Source organism: Schistosoma mansoni, chromosome 6 (assembly GCF_000237925.1).
Source record: "Schistosoma mansoni strain Puerto Rico chromosome 6, complete genome".
Classification (NCBI taxonomy): Eukaryota; Metazoa; Platyhelminthes; class Trematoda; order Strigeidida; family Schistosomatidae; genus Schistosoma; species Schistosoma mansoni.
In genome coordinates, this window is record NC_031500.1 from 906057 (window position 1) to 921621 (window position 15565).

The following is a 15565-nucleotide window of genomic DNA, read 5'->3' on the forward strand; positions in this document are numbered from 1 at the left end:
TCCAGGTTTTCCATGGTGGTCTAGCTCCAATCGAATCATGATTTCAACTTTGAAAAATACTGAAATCTCCACAAAACCCCTTCTGATCAAACTATTAATTGTTAATGTATGGTACTTATTTAGTATAACGTACTATACTACTTATAAGTAACTGATATTAAATTGCAAAAGTTTCCTGACCCATGTTTTTGGTCTTTTTTTAGATGTTCGTTTACTTAGCAACATATTGAAATGACTAGTTATCCAGTTTGTTAGTCTTCAACATCTCGCTTCGAATAATAAATGTGCATATTTTTATATGCACAGTTTGAGAAGTTAAAAACAGAGTGCCCGTTACAAGACTGAATGAATAGTCACTTGTTGTTGTTGTTGCTTACTTGTATCTTCCCATTGTTATTTTTGACTGTAATTGATCAGTCTCTTGTTAGTATGTGTGCATCCTATGAGGACTGACTCAATATTGCCTGAAGTCACAAGCTTTATAAGCAAAATGGATAACGCGATGGTGTTTGATGCGAAAGGTACTGGGTTTGAGTCCCAGAGTGAATATCAACTCTGTAATGCAGGTACATCCATCTGACGAGTCCCAAATAGGATGGAACACGTGTCTTGGATTCCACTACTAGCCAATATCCATCTTTGCTTATAAAACTAAATGAATAGGTTTAATAAGGTAAACTAAAATAAGGTGACTTGTAATAGTACTGTGATATCTATCAACAGAAAACTTTTCAGCGTGGGTATGAGGATTATACAACAATTAGTCAGTAATGGAGAGTTGTTTCGTTCTTTCTATTCTCTCTTTCTTTGTAAAGTATTGTAATTCAAATCAGTGCTGAATTCGAAGTGGAATGTAACAGATCACTTCTATTCATGAATGTATAGTCTTTGGTTTCAAGCTACACGTTGAAGATTAGACAAGATCATTTACGAGTTAGGTGATTATGGATCGAATCCAATCAATGTACAGATAGAAGATGTTCTCATGTTTACACTCTTTGGTAATTTTGAATGGAGTAGATGTATGCGTATAGATTTAAATCGAAAAATATTTTGCACACAGGTTGTCCGATAGATACGTGAACCAAGACTTACTTACTTGCGCCTGTTACTCCCAATCGAGCATAGGCCGCCGACCAGCATTCTACAACCCACTCTGTCCTGGGCCTTCTTTTCTAGTTCTATCCAACTTTTGTTCATTCTTCTCATGTCTGTCTCCATTCCTTGGCAAAATGGGTTCTTTGAACTTCCTCTTCTCCTTTGACCTTCAGGATTCCATGTGAGGGTTTGTCTTGTGACGCAATTGGGTGATTTCCTCAAAGTGTGCCCAATCCACTTCGTGAACTAAGACTATTGAAGGTTTATTTCGTTAATATTACGATGGGTCAGTTGTACCCACATTTGAATTGCTTTATTATATGACGACAATTCTCATCAATAACTGGAATCACATTAGATTAAACCCGTTAGTTTGGAATTTCTCGTCAATGATAAACTTTAATCCCACAAGGATTTCAAACTCTCAGTTTCGAATCTCTTGGTGACAATAGAATCGGTTCATTGTTGATTTGGAATCAATCGGTCTAAACTTTTAATTCTAGTCAGTTTACAACATTTAATAGGACGCTAGTCAGATAGATGTCTGGTTCATAATCAGGACTTGTATGCAGTGTTCAATATGATTCATAATTTCAAATCGTAAAAACTTAACTGGTCGCTACAATCTAGTACTGTCATTCCTTATAATGAGAACAATTCGACAGTGATTTGGACTGATAATTTAAACTTGAATTGTAATGTAATCATAAGATTATTATTATTATTATTAGAATGGGGTTTTTGTGAATTCTAGTAACTGGGTTCGAATCTCGTGAGGTGGAATAGTGAATACGTATTGCTGAGGAGTCCAACAGTAGGACAAAACGGCCGTCCAGTGTATCCAGGTTTTTCATGATGGTCTAGCTTCAATTGACTAATGATTTCAATTATATATAAAAAATTCTAGTAACTCTTAATAGTTGAATTCATGAGTCGATTATAACTAGATCACCATGGAAAACCTGGAAGCATTGGAAGGCCGTTTCGTCCTAGTATGGGACTTCTCAGCAGTGCGCATCTACGGGCGCGAGACCGAAGATCCTGAGCTCGAAATCTGCGAGAGCGATCGTGAATTCAACTATTAAAAATCACAAGATTAATTGCCATACTGTGTATAAAATACTACTATATCTTTCATTATATTAGATTTAAAAGTGCAATAATCATTCTAATGACAATATCGTCTTATACTGATAATCAATAAAAGGAAAGTGTATTCGGAAGTTTGTTCATTGATTCAAAAGATAATAAGGTACAACTGACTGAACACCTACATATCATGTGTATAACTCATATGAGTTCCAATGGAGTAATCATACTGATCTTGTATTTCCTCTAGCTCTTTATAATGATAGGACTCAATTAATCAAATTATAATGAGGAAGAAGCGCTGGAAGTGGATTGGACGCACTTTGAGGAAATCACCCAATTGTGTCACAAGACAAGCCCTCACATGGAATCCTGAAGGTTAAAGGAGAAGAGGAAGACCAAAGAACACATTACACCGAGAAATGGAGACAGACATGAGAAGAATGAACAAAAGTTGGATAGAACTAGAAAGGAAGGCTCAGGACAGAGTGGGTTGTAGAATGCTGGTCGGCGGCCTATGCTCGATTGGGAGTAACAGGCGTAAGTAAGTAAGTAAGTAGGATAATAAGGTTAGAAAGCCAACAATCTAAAACTATACATCTTTAATAATTTTTCCGTTTGTTTTTTTGTTTTCGGAATAATCATTTCATTCAAAAAAGCTAAATCATGATTGTTTGACATTTGGGGGGTACACCGTGAGCCTTCAATCTAAAGCTATGATCCATAAAGCAGTGTAACAACGTTAGGAGATGCAGTCCCATGGTAGTCGGTGACTAATAATTAGTTCGTACCCCATTTGTTCCCTCATGATCCTGGAGTCCATGTACATCATTAGTTTGTAATGGAGATTTTCCAACTCTCCTAGGTGGACTTTCCGTGTCCACCAATCTGGTTAAAGCGCCAGACATTCTCTTGTCGTCCTTTTAATTTCATAAACAACACCCAAGTGGCGAGAAGGGAGTAAGACTTCCCTGGTAGTGGTTATATGCACTTGGCCATATGAGAGCATTTCGAAAGGGAGAGCTGACTCTACCTACCCCCTGCCCTACCAGGGCATTTGGGTGAGAGAAATTTACTCACTGAAAACAATAGAGAATGATCGTGTAATATCGTGGATTGATTGAAATAAGACTTGTACGCTAATGGATCCAGACTCTGTGGTATAAGGGTTAGGCATTCATGCATGAGGTTAAAGGACCTGAATTTGAATACCGTTTGGAGAGTTGTGAGCGTGCACTGCTGATAAGTCCCATACTAGAACGAAACGACTATCTAGTAGCTATATAAACCCTTCCATGTGAGAGTGAGAGAGAGAGAACTGATTCTCTCCACCCTCGATCATACTACAACATTCGGGGGGGAGGGGGGAGGTGCCATTCAGACTGAATAACGTCAACACAGTTCACTTACTTCTCTAATGGTTGTAAATCGTTATCAATAAATGTTTCATTATGTTTATCTTTTAATATAGGATATAATGATATCAATTCATTCACTTGTTTTTGATTCATTTGATTATTCAATAATGATGAAGAAGAAGAAGAATAGAAATTGTTAGTTGCCATGGTTTTAATTGTATCTTTTAAATCTTGTTGATAAGACAGAATACGAAATTGATCTTGATTACGATTAGCCCATAATGTAGATATATTCATTTGATGTAATTGTTTTTTAATTGATGATGATTTTAATTGTTTCATTATATGAATTAATGAATTTGATGGATTATGACGAATGAAATCACATAGTGGTGGCTAAAAAAAAGGGATCAAAGTGGGAAAACAATCACTTTGTTATAAGCAAAGATGGATAGTTGCTAAGAGTGGAATCCAGGATGGGTGTTTCATCCTATTTGAGACTCATCAGCTGGATGTACCTGCATCTACAATGGGGTTTGAGGCGAAAGGTATTGGGTTCGAGTCAAAGAGTGTAATTCTTGTACATTGAATCAGTTCAATTCACTCAATATCCTCAATTTCTCATAATTTCTAAGTTGTTCATCAGGGCCTAACTCTATTCGGTAGCTTAAGTTTGTTGTCAAGGGAGGAATGCATAAGCAATAATAAAGTATGTAAACTATTTCTTGAAACATTGTCTCGCGTAATTGGAAGTTTATTTATTTATTTATATGAACACATAAATATTGGTACAAAGGGGGTATCGAATACATATACACCACACAAGTCACTTGATTTGTGTGTGTGGGCTGTGATATTGTCCGGGTGACCAAACAGAAACAGGCAGTTTTCTTAGGGGGCCACACCCTGAGCCATCGACCTAAAGTTCTAATCCACAAGGCAGTGTACCAACGCTAGGCGATGCAGTCTCATGGTAGCCGGTGACCGAGAATAGGTTCCTAAGTCATTTGTTTGTTCAGGATACTACAGACCATGTGCACCACTGATCTAGAATGAGAGTTTTCCAACTCTCCTAGGTCTAACCTCCGTATTCACCGAACCCTATTAAAGCACCAGATATTCACCTTTCATACTCTCAATTTTGTAAAAAACACCCCCATCACAAGAAGGCAGTGAGTAGGACTTCCCTGATAGTGACTGTATACTCATGTCCATGTGAGAGTATTTCTAGAGACAGTGAGAGAGAGAGCTGACCCTCCCCCGCCCCTTTGACCATATCATGACATTTAGGGGGTAAGCATACAATTTAATTAATTAACACCGTTGGATGCCAGCTCAGTGGTCTATCGGTTAAGGGCTTCGGCTCGAGACTGGTAGGTCCTGGGTTCGAATCTCGCTCGCGGGAGCGTGTTCGTGGATGCGCACTGCTGAGGAGTCCCATAATAGGACGAAACGGCCGTCCAGTGCTTCCAGGTTTTCGATGGTGGTCTAGCTTCAATTGACTCATGATTTCAACTGTGAAAATACTAAATTCTCCACAAAACCTCCTCTGATCAATTTAATTTTAACAAACAAACAAAACAATATCCTTTACACTTACCTTTTGTTTCTTTGATAATACATATTCATATGTAAATGAAGCATATGTATTATAATCTTCATGACTTAATTGTTTTTCATAATTAATTAATTGTTCATATGATTTATATCTTAATAAATTCCATAAATATTGTGCACTATAATTTGATCCTAAATGATATTTCAATAAATCAATAATATTAGGTACTTTAGATGTAGTTGGTGAACCGGATTGTTTCATGTTACTATGTGGTATATTTAGTAACCATGGTTTCAATTCATAATTAAATGGTATCCTAGATCCATGTAACATACCATTTGGATAACCACCAATTAAATAATATTTATCATTTAATTGTTTAATTGATTTTTGAATATTTGGATTTAAAAAATAATTAGCTATTTCTTTACCCCAAAGTTTTTCAAGTGCTAATTTATAATCATTATCATCATCATCAGTATTGTCTTCCATTGAAATCTAAAAGAAAAACAATAAGGTTTTATCATTAGAATAGGGTTCAGATCATGAATCAATTGAAGTTAGACAAACATGGAAAACCTGGAAGCACTGGATGGCTGTTTCGTCCTATAGTTGAACTCCTTGGCTGTGTGCTTCTACGACCCACGGTTGTTCAATTTCATAGATTGATTGAAGTTAGATATTAACACCATTGGATGCCGGCCAGCTTAATGGTCTAGAGGTTAAGTGCTTGTGAGCGGGACTTATATGTTCTGGGTTCGAATCTCAAGAGGCGAAATAGTGGATACGTACTACTGATGAGCCCAATTAGGTCTTATCATAAGGGGTTCATATCATGAATCAATTGAAGTTAGACAAACATAGAAAACCCGGAAGTACTGGATGGCTGTTTCATCCTACAGTAGAACTCTTTAGCAGTGTGCATTCACGAACCACGGTTGTTTAATTTCATAGATTGATTGAAGTTAGATATTAACATCGTTGGATGCCGGCCACCTTAGTGGTCTAGAGGTTAAGTGCTTGCGAGCGAGACTGATACGTCCTGGGTTCGAATTCCGCACTGCTGAGGAGTCCCACAATAGGACGAAACGGCTGTTCAGTGCTTCCAGGTTTTCCATGATGGTCTAGCTTTAATTGACTCATGATTTCAACTATTAAAATCTTATTATTATTAGATTTATTGCATATTATATTTTTAGTACAATATAGAATTGACAGTGCAAAGTATCTCAGCAAGTTCCCGTCTCTTAGTTCTTCATCGATTCTGACAATAAATATTGAGTGATCGCCAGTTAGAAGTTAGAGGTTCCGTCAATCGACGTCTAAATGATGTACATTCTTTTCGCTGCATATTGTCTGCCAGCAACTACGATATCTCTGATTAGGGCTTTTGTAACCTTTACAGCGAATGGTTATAAACTTTTCGTAAACACACCTGAATAGGTTATGTGATTAATAACCATAATGATGTATTTAAACAAACAAAGTACAGCTAACTCGTTGAAATACAACAGATAGCCTAGATGTTCAAGCAGGCCACTAACTGCTGTTTAAAACAAAAGGACATATCACCCTTGATCAATCGTGTGACCTTGAGCAACCAATCAGAACATAGACAATTGTACTTGTCAATTTGTGAACAGGACTCAGTGACCGAGTGGATAACGTGATGGCGTTTGAAGAGAAAGGTACTGCGTTCGAGTCCCAGAGTGAACATCGATTCTGAAATGCAGGTACATCCAGCTGATGAGCCTCAAATAGGACGAAACGCGCGTTCTAGATTCCACTGCTAGCAACTATCCATCTTTGCTTAAAATGCTCATGAATTAAGGCTATATCGAGGCAATACGCACAGTATGCACATATGGTCAATGAGAGACTGACCAGTTGTAGTCCTAACACATCAATGGGAAGATTCAAACATACAATACTAAGTGAATTTACATTTCACCCCATCGCACAAGCAAGTGGCTATCAGGACTCAGTGGCCAAGTGGATAACGCAATGGCGTTTGAAGCGAACGGTACTGGATTCGAGTCCCAGAGTGAATATCAATTCTGAAATGCAGGTACATCTTGTAGAAGACTAGGTGTAAAATGAGATCTATAAATGAACATACCAATGATAAGGTGAAACACTCATCGCCAGAATAACTTTCTTTGACCATGTATGAATATGTCTTGTTTATCCACCGATCACAATGTTATGTTCAGTGTAAAACAATATTCACCTTGTTAACTCATTTTTTCTATGCTCTAGTTACTGTTCGAAACAGATAAAGTTTATTAAGCCCAATAGCTTACTTGTTCTGACTTTTGGCAAAACAAGACTCTGTGCTCGGCAGTCTAGAGAATAGCTTAGAGTTTCACCTGTAGGAAATTGCTTGTTACACTAGGAATATCATGAAACCTTAGTTCATGGCTTTTTGTCAGTTCCCTTAGATCACCAAACATCAGTCCATTACTTTTGATAATCAGAGAGACATCGTAGTACTCTAGGTACTTCACTGAAGCATGTAACTGACTGATTGATGAGATGATAAAATTAATCACTTGTCTTAATTACTCAACATCTCCAAACCAGAACATTGTGGTGCTGAACATATAAAGACGTGTGAATGAACCGATGATTTCAGTGATCAACATGTCAAATGAACAGTGTCTCAACTATAACTGTCAATGTTCTAACATCTGCTTAACTGGTTTGATAAGAAGTTAATTTTTTATGAAACATACGCTCAACAAAACTTAAAGATTATCAAACAGTCAATATGACAAGTGAGGATTGTCAAAGGTTAAGATCGGGTCAAGTTTAAATGTGTTACTGAATTCGAAACCATATGCACTCAAACAATATTGAAAGAAAGATTTGTATAACTTGCTTTTAGGATCATTTCTGTGATATTTCACAATCAACCAATACACATAGATGACCTTAAGAAATCAATAAGCAATAAGGACAAGGATGACTGACACTCTATACTTGACGGTTGGCCCAATACTATCTAGTCTCGAACGGAGGGGAAGAATACAGGGCCAGTGATCATCAGTCCAAGATTATTATTGTAGTTTCAAAAATTTATTTATATACATACAAGACTAGACCACGTAACAGACCAATTGAGTAATAGTACTAATACTGAACAACAGAAGTAAAGATGAGAAAAACAGAGTACTGGGTACATAAATTATTAGTTCTAGTTTATGAGTGGGAAATGCCATAGCAACAATTCATAGTTCAAATAAAAACTTGAAACTAGGGTAATACGGAAATAATAAAACCGAATTACCTAATACACACGCAAACAATGTGTGTATATATGCATAATCGTAGAAAAATAGCTCCGGAAGTTTTTGCCTTATAACTGAATCGATTTTCACAACAATTTCTAAATATATGCATGATAGCTTCAACACCACAATGGTTAGATATCCCATAGATATAAGTAACTAAATTGAGAGGAGCTTTCTCACCTAATTTACGCTCATTGATTCCCTGTCAAACTAACCGTCTTTTAATTGAATTAAATCTCGTTATCTTTAGTTAGTCGTAGATATGGGTCAAGCAATTTATGCGATTTTACGAAGCTCAGTTATAAGTGCAGTGCAATCAGCCAATCAGTCATTTACAGTGTGAGACCTTGGAAAAGACACTTCTCATTCCAAGTATCCAAGTATTTGGATCGGAGTAGAAGATGTTAATTAGTGGGGGATACAGATTAGCAAAACTGAAATATAATTGTGAAAAAGATGATAGAACTCCATGGACAAAATAGTATGAAGCGTTATTATCTCCAAGATAGGATTAACGTGCCTACTCCAATGAAGTAAATTTCAAAACGTGTCATCTAGAAGCCCCAACTATTGATTAAGATTACCTCGAGCAACTCCAATCAAGAGATATTCATCTGCTGAAATGGTTAAGCTTAAGAGTTAGTGACTTTACAAATAAGTTCCATGTTTTTAATTTGGCTGCCCCTAATACCCTACAAAATCACTCCTTTACTAATCGTTACGTGAAAACAAACAATAAATTTTGCTTGATACTTCCAGCACTGCCTTCATGGTATTTTCGCTTAGCTATTTCCCTCACGTTATTATTATGTTATTTTATAGGTGAAGAGTGCTATCACTTTTATTCTACATTGCTTAGGTTAATAAATCAATAACTTACTATAACCTGAAATTATCTCCTTTGTTCCTACCTAGTTACGTTTTCCGAGAAGATTAATTATGTGCAAATTGAGAAGGAAAAATTGCGAATTCATTTTTGACGGACAACCTACCTTTTCCTCAGATAATTTTTCATCGCATTCGCAACTGTCGATATCCTCCTCTTTTAGTGTTTCCGTTATCATTAGACTTTATATGAATTCTGAAACTGAGAAATTGTGTAATTTTAAATCCAGGAAAAAGTACTGTTTTGAAGAAGATAAATCAACAAGAAACGTGAAGAAATTGAGTAGTTACATAAAAAATGTCACAAAAATATATTAAATGTGACATTCTATGAAGCATTTAGCACAATAGCTAGTGATTAGTGAACTATGAAAGTGATATCTTGCCTGCCTGACTTACTACTCTGATTTTATAAAACTCAATGACCAAGTACACGCTATGTACTCATTCTAGACACATGTTTATTTATTTAGGAGCTAGTGATATTACCAATTGTCAAGTTATTCAACCATCGAAATGCTTGAATGTCTCACCACAGTTCTATCAGGGGAGGACAATAGTAAACTAGGTCACTCACAATCGTTAGTAAAAGAAACTAAAGATTAGTCAGATATTCCATACATATGCAAAGACTGGTCTTGATCTACATTTAGTCATGGAGTTGGTTACGAATTGATTTGGTTCACATAAATGGAATTAATAATGTCATTTATGGAATTTCCTTGCCTTGGTGCATAATGTGTCTTTGAGACATACAATCGAGGTAGAAGAATAGTAATTCACTCGATCTCACCTAACCAACGTGACTTATCCTTCTTGAGTTCCAAAGTAGCGAACCCCTCAAATATATTTACATTCCAAACAGGTGTGTTATATTCACAGACATACCAGACCACGTTACACAATAATGTGGAGATAGTGGAGAAGATTTGTAGCTCAGGTGGGTGATTTTGATGGAGTTTTGTTCTATGAGCTCAGAGAACAAATTAGGAGTAGTAAGTCAAATAACGACAGTTATCGGGTTAACCGAAAGCTTACAATAAGTGGAATATAAATACATAGAGATCTAGCTACTCAGTAATTATTGAATAAAACTATAATTAAAGATAGTTCGAGAAATCAGCTTTTATCTGTTACAAAAAAGCACATTTCTTTCAGTAAACTTAAGATATTTTCCGGTTATATGATGCCAAAATATATTTTGTACAATTCGAACTTCAGAAAAATTAATGGTAAATGTTTCCTATCTCATCCAATTGTTTTTTACAAATTTTAATGAACAGAAAGCAACGTTCAAAACGGAGTTATATAAGTCGATCATATTTCATGAGTTTCCCATCAACTGCTTATGACCGTATATGTATTGAAATGTAACATTGATATAAGATGTAATGTGAAGCAATCAACTTTGGTGACGGAAAGAACTAGAATAACAAAGATTATCAATAATACTTATATATATGTGTGGATGAATATACGTGGGGCCATTTAAAGATGGAATTCAAAAGCAGAGAGAGGTAAGGGGGTAATCAAATGGAGTCCAAAAGCAGATAAGATGGACTCAGTAATAATTGTGAAACTCATGAACAGTTTACTTAAATTTTAGATCACTTGAATATATATATATATATATGTATATATATATAGAAGATTTAGATCAGTGAGGTAGTAAGTACCTATAATTCATAACAGAGGCTTCTGTGCTAATTAAACAAGATAAGAAGAGTTTACGTAAATCTGAAGAATTGAGTGAGTGAAAAACCCGATGAATGAATGATTTTGATGTATATGAGATGAGAATTAGTTTATCAAAGATTGCGTAACTAAGCAAATACCAACAAATAATAATTTCCGATGGTGTCATCCAAAGCTATGAACTTATTAAGTTAATGAAAAGTTGATCACTGTCTCTTTTTGACAACATTTATCAGGTTTAAGATTTTAATTGCTACTGATTCGGCAGACCGTAGAAACGCTACATCGTTTTGTCCACTGACGATTTTAAAGGATTGGAAAATATCAATACTATGCCTAGTGTCGATTAAATGCTGAACTATTGCACCACTTACAGCCGTTGCATCTATTGTTCTTAAATTCTTTTGGGCATACTCAGAAATGCGGATATCCGCTCTTACGTCTATCCTTCTAATGTATACGCTTTGGCATGCAAACGTAAAGTGGTAAACGCATTTGAAAGTACTGAGAAAATAGCGCCTTTAGAATTTTTTCTCTACGTTACGCTGTCAGTTACAAAAGGCAAAGTAAAAGCTGAGCTTCTGTGGTTACATAGCATAGTTGTCATCAATTATTTTTGACCCAATAACCACTCTCTTGAAATATTTATGTCAGATAGTGCCTCCACGTTGTAGCTGGTCGTGCAAAAGACAAAACTTCTATTATGAATTTATCGGTTGTATAGCTTTATACAATAACAAGTGAAGAGGGATTACAATCAGTTTGGGAAATGATCGCCTAGCAACCATATGGTGATCAAGCAAGAACTAATAGCAGCTATCTTCTGACTTGAAAAACATATTGATTTTCTTGAAGAAAAGTTAAAGGAAACATGAGGATATAAACAGTGGTAAAATAATTTGTTAAATTTGGTATTTATGACACTAACAAGTTTCGTGATATTCTATGAAACCAACCCTACAAACTATGAAGCTTAGTTCTTAACTACTAAAAGTCATAAAAGCTGAACCTGAATCGGAGTGTGTAGAAGTATTGATCAAACACCATAAATGACTATGCTTCACCAAACATTTATTCAGCATGTCAATCAATATATCGGCTTAAGAACACACTGAAACATATTATGCATGAAAAATAGTCTGTTTCCCAAACATATCCGTGTAGTAATTTATCCTCAGAGATGTTATAGCTCTTAAGTCATAAGTTTCATAAGAATATCACGTTCGAACGTGATATTCATTACATTATTTTATTATGAAGATCTTCATAATAAAATAATGTAAATAAAGCAATTCACGAGTTTGTGGACGATGGACAGAGCTAATATATGTATCTAATAAAAACCCTTCAAAGGTTTGAAAATCTAGGCTGCAAGATAAGTTCATGATACCTGATTTCGTTTACTGTTTTCTGTCTACAAAGTACCTCGATGTGCAGTTACACGTTCAAATATGTGCGGTGCGTTGTCATAATGACCATCATTTAATACTTGTTCTTAGTTATGCAAACTTGTATCCGAAAAATCCTTATAAGGAGCTATTATAGACCGAATTATTATGTTTTGTTTGGTTTTTGATGTTGTGACACGGTTTCAGGTCTTTGATAGCGCTCATTGAAGGCATTCTAGCTACTCGGCTACAATTATCTTAGTGAACTGGACAGCTATTTGTACATTGAGACATCTTTAGTTTAAGTAGACGCATTTTTCATGAGACATTAGAGCTGTTTAATTCATCACAAATAGCGTTACTGATCAAGAAAATGGTTGGTTGAAAAGTGAAAGTCTAAAATTAGAATGTAGTGGAGTGAAAATAAGGGTGAGGAAAAATTCATCATCAAGAGAATAAATAAATTTAAGTTCATGGAGGGGAGAATGGGTGCATATGACCAGGGGAAAACATGAGGCAGGTTTTGGAAACAATTATTATCATTATCATTATAATCATTACTGTCATAAGAATAACAGTGGTAGTAGGTCTATTGAGTAGCATGTACACTAATAACGTTGCCACCAGTATTTGCAGTATAATTACGGGGAAGACTAATAGAGGTCTTAATTCAAGGTTAGTATTATGTCGAAAATCCCTGTTTCTAGTAACAGGATTATAAGAAAGATCAAAAATCACTAGATAATGAACCTCATTGTAATGTGTGAAATACTGATCACTCGACCCAAGCACAAAAAACTGAGTCTCCGACCAAGTAATTAGAATCGCACTCCTACCCAGATCCCTACTCCTAGTAGAACTAATTGGCAAAAAGAAGTAGGAGGAAACGGAATCCTAACATGTCCATAAACAGTCTGCTGGGGTGAGGGGATAACAACGATGGCTGTGCCGCATGCTCGTCGTTAGTTAAGCTCGGTGATCAGCATTCGAATATAATTTCTGTGGTAGCTGGGTCTACTGTCGTTTTCATGCTGCAGTACCTAAGCAGTTATACCTGTTCGTGTTAGGTCTTTCCTGTCTGTGATGTTGATGTTTATCCCAGAAACGCATGAATAATCCGCCAACGACAGTAACATGGGGAGAGGTATAAGACCACACTGAAAACAGTTGTATTTATTCTCACTAGTGTATCCAATTCTTCCAACATATGTATAAGTAAACAAGCGACAATGAGAACCACAACTCGAACTCCAACTATTGCATATACTCGGGGAACTGCTACCGATAAACAGCTAACTTATGGAACACTTTGAGTAGACAAGAATGTTCTCACCTTTGCTGCAGCAGAGCAAACTACACGGCCACGAGAGAGCACCATCAATACTCACCATAATCATAAGAATGGTGGAGGCTAGCGGTGGATAACCATCGAGAGTTAGTGAAAGATACTATTCACGCAGCTATCCTACAGAACATGCATCATGCATGACACACACCTGTAGAGAGAAGATTTTGGGTTAAGCGAGGCACAGTACTCTTGTTAAAGAGATAAAGGAGAGCTTGGAATGAGTGGAAAGTTGCCATAAACGATTTTAACCGAAGCTCTACCTTGGCATCTAGAATTTGACCAAACGCCAAGGTTTAAATCGACTGGAGATACTCCCAAAACAATCTAGAAGCCGCAAAAAAGCTAACCCAAAGTATCTCTAAAGGGTTGTAACCAGACCAAAGCCTACAAATAAGAGAATCTGTGCTCCTAAAGAGCATAACGCCAAGGATCTTACCCATGTTGAGATAGTCTTAGTCTTTAACGTAAGCTTTGCAGATCGACTTAACGAGGAACCTGAGGCGTGGAACACTTCTCAACTCTGGCTCATAATGGTGGCCTGAAGAATATCTACCTAAATCCTGTCTTTGCACTAGGAAAGCTAGGATCCCTGTACCTAAGAAAGTGATAAGGATGAGACAACATAGGCCCTATAATCCTGAACACGTGGGTTGAAGTTCTAAATACACTAGGATGTGTGCGTGAGCTGTCACACGTGATCAAGCATACACGTTAATACAGACATGATAATATTACCAAGACATGCAAACTGTCTGTTGAATAAGTTGGTGGGAGGGGCTGACATAATCAACCGTAAATAAACGTGTGAGAGAGGTGGTATAACACATATAACCTCTATGTCATATGTGCCCTTCGTAACTTTTCAACTCACATTGTCGTATCTGATTAGCATAATGCTAAACCTATCGTACAAAAATAAGATGAGTAAGGCTATCATAAAAGTGTGGTAAGCTTGGTAGGTTTTGTATATTCTATGCTGCACTTCTCAAACTGTAGTAGCACTGCTTTAGATACCGAAGCATCCATTTTAATTTCTCTTTCTCAACACCATGCTCTATTAATCACCAATTTACTATCATCATAAGGGGGGTTGTGGGGATTGTAGTAATGTTATAGTTGAATTCATGAGTTCATTAAAGCTATACCACCATGGGAAACCTGGAAGCAATGGGCAGCCGTTTCCTCCTAGTATGGGACTCCTCAACAATGCGCATCCACGATCCAGCCCGCGGCATTTGAATTCAGGACCTGGCGTTTCAACCGAGACTGTTGTGAGATAGTAACTCACTGAAGACAATGGTGGACGGCAGTGCGATTTCGTGGATTGGTTGAATGTCGGCTCAGTGGTCTAGATGTTAAGCGTTCTCTTGCGAAACCGAAAGGTCTTGGGTTCGAATCTCTCTGGAGGGATCGTTGAGGGATCGCTGAGGAGTCTCACAATAGAACGAAACGGCCATCCAGTGTTTACAGGTTTTCCATGGTGGTCCAGCTTTAATTGACTCATGAATTCAACTATAATTTACTATCGTTTGGATAAATGTTCCCACGAATGGTTTTGTGATTCCGATCCCACTTCATTGATTTAATTTTAGTGCAGTAGAGCTTGTCTGTTAACCGTCTATGAGCATTGTGTCAAAACGGCTTGACTTTACTCGTGTGTTACTTTCTAATGGATACTTCCACTTGGTGGCAAAAAGTTTCGCTTTTTCTAAAGCTTTCGGTTATATCTCATCTTTCGAAATGCAACTAAACTAATTTTTCAACATTCCATTAACTGAGGTCTCTTTCACCATTACAATTCTTTGCACAGTGTGTCTAGTTCCTATGGCTTACCTGAAGTTTTTTCATTGACT

General features: G+C 36.6%; 1 protein-coding gene across 1 annotated transcript in view; it reads right to left on the bottom strand.

Moving 5' to 3' along the window:
- Nucleotides 1–9460, bottom strand: part of Smp_162290 (hypothetical protein) — a gene marked incomplete at its 5' end in the record, with an annotated part of 14204 nt that extends 4744 nt beyond the window's left edge. The window contains 3 exons of the mRNA XM_018797878.1: nucleotides 3598–3941; nucleotides 5146–5601; nucleotides 9389–9460. Coding sequence (XP_018652876.1) covers nucleotides 3598–3941; nucleotides 5146–5601; nucleotides 9389–9460 — 872 coding nt within the window. The remainder of the gene's footprint in view (nucleotides 1–3597; nucleotides 3942–5145; nucleotides 5602–9388) is intronic.
- Between the last annotated feature and the right edge of the window lie 6105 nt (nucleotides 9461–15565).